The sequence below is a fragment of the Labeo rohita genome, chromosome 22, assembly GCF_022985175.1.
Source record: "Labeo rohita strain BAU-BD-2019 chromosome 22, IGBB_LRoh.1.0, whole genome shotgun sequence".
NCBI classification, from domain to species: domain Eukaryota; kingdom Metazoa; phylum Chordata; class Actinopteri; order Cypriniformes; family Cyprinidae; genus Labeo; species Labeo rohita.
In genome coordinates this window covers 36,977,319-36,986,849 of record NC_066890.1, presented here as the reverse complement: position 1 = coordinate 36,986,849, position 9,531 = coordinate 36,977,319, and the positions used below count along the sequence as shown (strand labels likewise).

The window sequence follows — 9,531 nt, the reverse complement described above, 5'->3', positions numbered from 1 at the left end:
AAAGAAAAAATAATTAATGGCTTTTCATACGCGATTAACTGCACAAGATAGTGTTTCCTGTTTTCTTTCTTTCTTTGTTTATATTTCTATAAAGAAAAATCTCAAATTGCCTTTTTTTCTAATCAAATGCGTTAAGTAATTAAAAAAAAGTATAAGCAAATAGATGGTTTGCTACATTTTTTGCTAAATAATTGCAACATCATAAATAAGTTTCTAATCAATTGCAAATAAACAAATACACATATATTCTTAAAAGCTTTCAAAATTATTTGTAATGTTTCATTAGGATTATATTTCTTACCTAATAATGCTAATATAATTAGCAACAACAACAACAACAATAATAAATTGTAATACAATTAAACAAATAAAAAGTACATATTATTTTAATAAATTAATAAAGTAAAAACAAAAATAAAATATTAGCAAATGGATGAAAACTTTTTTTCTAAATGAATGCATTTTTTTCTAATCAACTGCAAATAAACAAACAAATGAACATATTTTTAAAATATTTCAAAATAATGATTTGTTTCATTAGGATTATATTTCTTAGTTAATAATGCTAATATAACAATTAAAACAACAACAACAACAATAATAGATGTTAATAAAATAAAAAAAAACAAATAAGATACCTATTATTTAATAAATTAATAAAGTAAAAACAAAAAGTATTATATATGTAATTTTTTTGTAAAAACGTTTCATGTTTAATTAGGATTATATTTATTAACTAATATAATAATAATAATAATAGACATTAATAAAATCAAATGAGGAAAAACACCTATTATTTAAGTAAATTAATAAAGTAAAAAAATAGTAGTATATACATATATTTTTTAAATATTTAAAAATGTTTCATGTTTCATTAGGATTATATTTCCTAATATAATCTATATAATATTTACAAATATAATAATAATAATTTACTAATATAATAATCATAATAGTAATAATAATAATAGATGTTATAAAATAAAATAAAAGCAAAAAATGCCTATTAAATTAATAAAGTAAAAACAAAAATGTATTTAAAAAGGTATTATGTACATGTATTTTTAAATATAAAAAAATGTGTAATGTTTTATTATGATTATATTTTTTACTACTACTACTAATAATAATAATAATAATAGCCTAATAATAATAATAAGACATTAATAAATAAATTAAATTAAATTATATTAAATTAAATTAGCAAAAATACGTATTATTTAAGTAAATTAATTAAGTAAAAACAAAAATAAAGTATTATATTCATATATTTTGGATATATTTGAAAATGCTTCATGCTTCGTTAGGATTACACTTCTTAACTAACATTACTAATATACCAATAGTATTAAAGTTGGGGTACTCGGACTCATACTCAGACTCGAGTCCGGTCTCCAGTACAATTTTTAGCAGACTCAGACTTTTCACGACAAACAAAAGAAAAAAGGAAAATCACTCACTGCTCTTGATTGAATCACTTATTAACTTTAATAAGACTCATCTTTAAAGGGGTCATCGGATGCCCATTTTCCACAAGTTGATATAGGGTCTTAATGAAAAGTCTATAATATACTTCGGCTAAAATAAGTTGTGTAAAACACCCTTTTTACCTTGTCAGAATGAGCTCTGCAAAAATCATCTCATTCTGAGGGTTTTTTCCTTTAAATGCAAATGAGCTCTGCTCACCCCGCCCCTCTCTACTCTCTGTGGAGTGAGGAGCTGCTCTGAGAGATTGTTTATTTTAGCTGCATTTAGCGCGTTTAGGCGCGAAACTTGCTAACTAGAATGTATTAGGAAAGGTGATTGCAGAGATTCATAAAAAAAACCTTACACTCATTTCTGCTGTAAGTGAAGCTGGATCATGAATGATTTGTGCGAACATAGACGGATATATGTAGATCCGGAGGTGCATTCCCTTCACAAACAAACGTAATCCACTGCATCTTCAGCGGCTCAGATGTCGGGAGTAAATGACGACCACTATGTTCATTATTACATCCAGCAACACAACACCTCAATCGCTCAATCAGAGATATTCTTGTCTAACTTACATCCCTGCTCAGGCATTGAAACAATAGAGGTCGGACTGTTACAGCTGATCTGAGGTAAGACGCTCATGTCAATCAACTATCGTGGGAGCGGCCTCACACCAACAGGCATCTGAGAATGGCTCGATTTAAAAAGATTAATTAAAAACCACTGCATGGATTTTTATCATTACAGGATAGATTTGTACATACACTGCCAACACACATTAATGTTCAAACAACATGTAAAAGTGAACTAAAAAGTTAATGTAATTAAGTTAACTATAAATGCATTAAAAATAAAACAGCTATGAGTTGGCTGTGAGGGGCTTTTATAGTCTACACAGTGTGTGCTGCTGTAAAGACTAGGTTTATCCCTCACAACCTTACTTTCATCCAAGACAAAAATTCAAAATGCCCTCTCTCAGGTCTAAGCATTTGTTATATAAAACCCAAAACACACACAGCCACATTCAGAGATAAGAGGATACCATTCATCAAGATACCTACTCCTTTACCCCCACCCTTGAATTTATACATTTACTATATCAATGAATAAACTCAAGTCCCGCCCTATAATTTTTCACCTAAAACCTGTTTCACTCTGAAATATGTCACATTACATAGTTCAGCCATAACTTTTGTTACATGACTTTAAGTCTGATAAGCAGAGCAGGACACTAATTATGAGATGTTGTGAAATCAAAAATCAAAATGGCAAGATCCAATAGAGGTTTGCTTTTCTTACATTTCAGTTGGCATTGTGGTTTCCAGTTGTAAAGGTTAAAAACAGGGGTGTCCAAACTCAGTCCTGGTCCTTGGTTTAGCTCCAGCTTGCCTCAACACACCTGCCAGGGGGTTTCTAGTATGCCTACACTGTAAAAAACAAGTTGTTGATTCAACTTAAAATAATGTGACTTGGCTCTCTTTTTTTTTAAGTTCTCTTTAAATTTTAAGTTCAGTCAACTCAAAAAAGTTTAGTCAACTTGAAATGTTAAGTTGTACTAAGTGACAACTTAGATATTTGTGTTCATTCAACTACAATTTTAAGGCAGCTAGGTAACAAGCCCAGCTTATAAGTTTTAACAAACCAAATTGTTTGCTTAGTCAACTCAAATATCTAAGTTTTCACGTAGTACAACTTCACATTTCAAGTTGACTAAATGTATTTGCGTTGAGTGAACTTAAAATTTTAAGTCTGCAGGGTAACAAATTATTTTAAGTTGACAAATTGTGTTTTTTTTTTGTTTGATTAGCTGTTTCAGGTGCGTCTAATCGGCCCTCCAGGACTGAGTTTGGGCACCCCTGGGTTAAAACAATGTTAAGATACTGACAAACAGTAATGTTTCCTTGGACTCGGACTCGACTCGGACTCAATTTAGGTGGACTCGAACACTAGTAGATGTTCATAAAATAAAATAAAATAAAATAAAATTAAATTATATACATACATATATATATATATATATATATATATATATATATATATATTTTTTTTTTTTTTTTAATTATTATTTTTTTTTTTGTTAAATGTTGGAATCCTGCTCTTTTCAGAAATTTCATTACGGACACTTTGAATTGCACATTATATACTGAAGTTGAGGTCGTAATATATTTTCTTACATTTATTTTTATTTCTTACATTTTTTTTCATCTCAGACGTTTTCTGATCAATTCCAAAGAAAAAAAAAAACCTCCTAGTTAATTTAACTTAGTAATATTTTTTCTTTAAATTGCAGTTGATCAGAGAAAATTTTCAAAAAATATTATGTTTTATATTTATTTTCTTTATATATTATTGCTTATATTTGTTTTAAATTTGATCAGTTGTGAAGGGAAAAAAAATAAATAAAATACTTTTGAAAAGATGCTTGATTAGGATTCAGCTTAAGCCAATATTAACAATATTATTAACATGTTTTCTACATTAAAGTTGGCAACGCACACATTTTTGGTATATAAAATTGTGCACAAAGCATTAGCAAATATAATTTTACTCATGCACTAAATATAGGAATCTTGCTTATTTCAGAAATGTAACTATTGTTTTATTCTAACCCTAAAAACCTTACATAAAAACGTAGAAATGTCGATGTTTGCACATACACTTAATCGTCAAACACATTAACTGCTACAGACATCCTTTAGGTGGCACTATATTCACAACAACAGGCTGGGGTGAAATATGAAAAGGTTTATTTTGCAGAGCAAGACACCATTTCCCATGGCACTTTGATACAGTGGTGGCACACATAAATTTTCACGATTTACCTGAGTGTTTAGTGCATTCACCTGAGTTTGTTTTTATCGCACACATAGAAAATAGTCCAAAACTATAGAAAAATATCTCTTTTTCTCTCCTCATAACTTACGATGTTCTTTAACACTAAGGGAAAATAAATAACCACAGTGCTCAGAGGTTTTTTTTAAAAAATAGAATATGGCTTTTGATTTCAAGAGTTGTATCCGTTTTGCCTGTAAGCGATATGGCTTTCATTCATTTTGATGATCGAATCCCCTTCAGGACCCAAATTTAGCTCTCGCGGGGAGGCCCGCTGGTTCCTCGTCAATTCCCGCCACGTTTGCCACTAGAAAAGACAAAAAACTTCCTTAAAACACACCCGTGTACTGGTTAGCATTTATAATATTAGCATATCCCTGGTGAAAAAAACAGCATATGCTGGTTAGATGCTGGTTTAAGCTGGTCCTTAGCTGGTTTATGCTGGTCATGTTGCTGGTCAAGGACCAGCATGAACCAGCAAAGGACCAGCTTAAACCATCATCAAAACACACCTACCAGCATATGCTGGTTTTTTCACCAGGGATCTGTGTTGTTAGCCGCTAGACAGGACGTTACCTTGTCCCTGACGTCTTCGAGTTCATCACCCATTGTAAATACTCCTTGGCAGCGATGCTGTCCAAGACTTTGTTGACGTCGCTGGTGAAACTGCCGTCTACATGCCTCCGGCGCAGAAAATTAGCACCTCTGTTGCTTGCAACACTGTGTATATGATAAACAACTTGTTAGCATGTGTACTCGACACTTATTGAAAGTTTAAACCAGTTAAGAACGAGTTTTGAAGCTGTTAGCAGTTTAGCTTTAGCAAGTTTGTAGTATTAGTTTTGTAGTGTTTGGATATTTTTAGCATTTTTGCAGTTGAAGCATTTGTTTGATTAGCGTAGTAGCACCAGAAATAGCAGAAGACATGTGCACAGAAAGATAATTAGAAGCACACAGCCAGGTTTTAGCGCCATTTATTAGCATTAGCATTTGGCAGTGAGGTTAGAAAAGAGGGCAGGAGAAAGCATGATGAAGCAGTCAGTTAGGGTAGTTTTTTCTCTCGCACACTCGCTCTTTTTCTTTATTTTCATCTCTTTCACACTCTATAAGGCACTGAAGGTGGGACGAGAAGAGCGGAGGCCTACTCTTGCTTTGGCTGTCCGGATTGTAGCCAGGCCACAAAGTTTTGGGCCGCCTGGTCCTGCAGGTAAGAGCTGACGTCGCTGGTGTAGGTTCCCTCAGCGTGACGTTTGGCTGAACCACTGAGGAAAAAAGAGAGATAATGTGAGAAATAGTTAATGTTTGCATTTTAGCTTCTAAAGTATGTTAGCATTGTTAAAATAATACTTTAATACTTAATTACACACACACATACATATATATATATATAGTTCTTAAATCTATTATTAATTGATTTAATATTAGAATTTGAGCTACTAAAGTTTGTTAGCGCTGTAAATAAAACATACATATATATATATATATATAAATAAATAATGAAATATAAAAAATATAGAAATACTTATCAAAAATATCATATGTATATTTTATTTTTATGCATAAAAAATCATAACATTTAGATGATTTTTATATTAGTTACATAATTATCAGATTACATTGTTGTATTTCTATGTATAGTTCTTAAATATTATTATTTTTTTATTATTATTATTATTATTACATAATGAAATATATTAAAATATTTTATAAATATTTACAAATATCATATTATTATATATTGTGTATATCATATGTATACCATTAAAAATAAAATATTATAAAACAATGTATGTATAGTTCTTAAATATTATTATTATTATTATTATTATTATTTTTTTTTAATGAAACATAATATAAAATTATTATATATAAAAAATAAAATATTATAAATATTTACAAATACCATAAATATTTATAAATATCATAATAAATATTATAATATATATTATGTATATTATATATAAATATTATAAATACAGTATTATAAAACAAACAATATATGTATAGTTCTTAAATATTATTATTATATAATGAAATATATATTAAAATATTATATAAATATGATAAATAATAAATATCACATCATATATTGTATTTTTATACATTTAAATTTTTTTTTAGTTTTTTTATTATAAATAAAATAAAACAATGTATGTATAGTTCTTAAATATTATTATTATTATTATTATATAATGAAATACATTAAAATATTCTATAAATATTTACAAATATAACTATTTATAAATATAATATTAGATGTTGATGAATATAAACAAATATTATAAAACAAACAATATGTGTATAGTTCTTAAATTATTATTTTATAATGAAATATATACAAATATAAACATTTATAAATATAATAATATCATAACATGTACTGTATTTTTACACATTAAAAATAGCATTCATATAATTATTATATTACTTAATTATCAAAATATATTGTTTTATGTCAAAGTATTATATGTAAAATATTATAAAACTATATATGTAACATATGCATAACAATATTATATTAGTTAACATATTATATAAATATGAATAAATATATTGTTTTTGACATTTTACTGTATTTACATACAACTTTATTTATATACAATATATTCATATGTGTGTCTGCTATATTATATTGTTTTAATATTGTCATTTTTATTTTATTCATATAATTATTATATATTTTTATTTGTATATTATATATAAATAAATACATAGAAGTGTAATATAAATATATATAACAAAAATACACTACATAGATTATTTTATATTTCTATATACTGTATATACAATGTCAGTACATTAGTACATTACAGTTGCCATATGCAAAATATTTTCTGATATATATTTTAATTTTAGAAAGTATATATTATATGTTTCTTTTTGTTCTCATTTTATTTGAAACATTCTATAAAAGTGAGGATGTTTTTAGACTTTATTCATATGTTTCTTTTTTTTTTTAAACACAATTTCATACTGTAACTGTACATACCCGTTTCTCTTGGAGTTCATGAGCCACTGAACGAAGTCTTGCGCTCTCCTGGTCTCTAAGTATTTGCTGTAGTCGTTAGAGAAGGTTCCCTCAGAATGTCTTTTGGCGGTCGTGAAGCCCTGACCCCTCGCCAGAAGACTTTCAGCCGTCTCCGTGCTGCACAACACCACGATATACGAGCGTTACGTTGCGTAAACCGAACAAAACAAAGCCCACATTTTCAACTAAAAAGTCCTCAAACAGCTATGAAGAGAATTTTCATGCTGCCTAACAAAAAAACACTTTTCCAACCTTGTGCTGTCGTCCTGCAGTGGGACGCAGATGCTGTTTTCAACAAAGAGGAGCAGAAGAAGACCAGCGAGATATTGGACGGCTTTCATTTTGACAGCTTCTTTTGCTTCTCTGTAAAAATGAGAGGAAAGACCACTTTTGAAAGCAACCGAACATCTACAAGGCTTTGAGTCCCTCAAAGAGGTGCTTCAACCTACCAGTGGACGGAAGAGTTGAGTGCGTCTGGATCTTTTCCTCCTGGTTTCGTGGCCTCTTCTCGATCGTCTGGGTCTTATATAGTCGGTCCAGGTGGGCCGTCCCTGTCCCGGCAGCCCCCACACACACGTACATGTGCGTTCAGATCTATTAGTGTCAGTCCATTACCCGCTCTGGATGAAACCGCTCATGTTTGCTTAAAGAGGGAGATGTGCCAAAGTACCTCCAGATAAGAGCCGTCATGAAGGTGTGAGACAGCAGGATGGAGACTTTTGCAAATAAACCGAGGGAAAAATGATGCGCGAAGTGCTACTGTAGGCGAAAATCAAGAGGGGAAACGGATGCTCGGTCCAAGAGAACGTGACAAACCGATTATTCATCTGTTTTTTTTAGTTGAACGCGTTTCTTATGTCCATCCCGGGATGCTTTGCGCTCATTTTAATGCAATTTTAATATTGTCAGTGGTGGACAAAGTTTCATCATGTACAAATAAATTCCCAGAATGCATTTTGAGGTGCTAAAATTGGATTACTAGCACATTGGATGTCATATATTTGTTGTTTTTAATAAACAACAAATGCTATTAAACAAATTATGCTATTAAAATTTTTGATTTGTTTTTTTGATTTTTCATATCAGTAAAATCTGTTGACTAAAAAAAATATTTAAAAATACTGAGTATAATTCATACTTCTTGAACTTGAAACTTGGGGAAAAGTGCTATTTAAAATGTATTTTAAAAAATGTATAAAAATTCCCATAATGCATTTTTATTACTAGCACATCAAATTTTCATATATTTGTTGTTTTATATAAAAAACAAATAAATTTTGTTGGACATAGGATAATTTGTTGCGCATTCATAACTTCAATTGAAACTTAAAATGTAAATGTATTAATATATAATAATAATATATATATATGAAAAGATATTTTAAAAAATATTTTAAATATTTTAAAAGTCAAAAGAGGCTTGGCTTGTAAGAGTGAATGAATATTGAATATATTTCATACGTAATGAACCTGAAACTTGGAAAAAATGTTGTTTAAAATTTTTTAAATTACAAAAATGCATTTTGAGGTGCTAGAATTTGATTACTTGCACATTAGATTTTATTTATATGTTGTTTTTTTATAAACAACAAATTCATTTAGTTGAAAATAAGATTTGTTGTTTGTTTGATTTGTTGTGCATTATTAACTTAAACCGAAATGTAAATATATTAAAATGTAAATATATTAAAAATGCTATTAAAAAACAAGAACAACAAAAAAAAAACATTTAAAAATTATTTTAAATATTTGAAAATAAAAAACAGCCTTGGCTATTGAATATTTCATACTTCATGAACTTAAATCTTGGGGGAAAAATGTTATTTAAAAGGTCTAAAAAAATGTATTAAAATTTCAAAAATGCATTTTGAGGTGCTAGAATATGATTACTAGCATATGAAATGTTCAAATATTTGCTGTTTTTAATAAACAACAAATTTATTTACTTGAAAATAGGAAACTTAAACTGAAACTTAAAATGCAAGTATATTAAAAATGATATATATATATTTATAGATTTAAACACAATTTGTTGTGCATTAATAAACTAAACTGAAACTTAAAATATAAATGTATTAAATGTTATTAATAAAAATATTTTTTGTTTTTTGATATCAGCAAAATCACTGTTAACTAGAAAAAAATATTTTAAAAATATTTTAAATATTGTAAAAGACAAAAGAGGCAGGTTGTAA

The 9,531-nt window shown here is 28.5% G+C and overlaps 1 protein-coding gene across 1 annotated transcript; it reads right to left on the bottom strand.

Moving 5' to 3' along the window:
* Positions 1 to 4,206: 4,206 nt before the first annotated feature.
* gcga (glucagon a) lies at positions 4,207 to 7,923 on the bottom strand. Its single transcript, XM_051094995.1, has 6 exons — positions 7,786 to 7,923; positions 7,589 to 7,699; positions 7,298 to 7,453; positions 5,454 to 5,570; positions 4,885 to 5,028; positions 4,207 to 4,615 (listed from the first exon to the last, which is right to left on the bottom strand). The coding sequence occupies exons 2-6, from the start codon at positions 7,675 to 7,677 to the stop codon at positions 4,594 to 4,596; spliced, it is 528 nt and encodes a 175-aa protein (XP_050950952.1). The 5' UTR covers positions 7,678 to 7,699; positions 7,786 to 7,923; the 3' UTR covers positions 4,207 to 4,593.
* Positions 7,924 to 9,531: the final 1,608 nt, after the last annotated feature.

Bases quoted from the DNA above. Each gene is read 5' to 3' on its own strand.
- gcga (XM_051094995.1), bottom strand. From the start codon at position 7,677: ATGAAAGCCGTCCAATATCTCGCTGGTCTTCTTCTGCTCCTCTTTGTT. The intron at 7,454-7,588 runs GTTGGAAAAGTG...GGTGTTGTGCAG, and splicing joins CTGCAGGACGACAGCACAAG to CACGGAGACGGCTGAAAGTC. The intron at 5,571-7,297 runs GTATGTACAGTT...TTTTTTCCTCAG, and splicing joins ATGAACTCCAAGAGAAACGG to TGGTTCAGCCAAACGTCACG.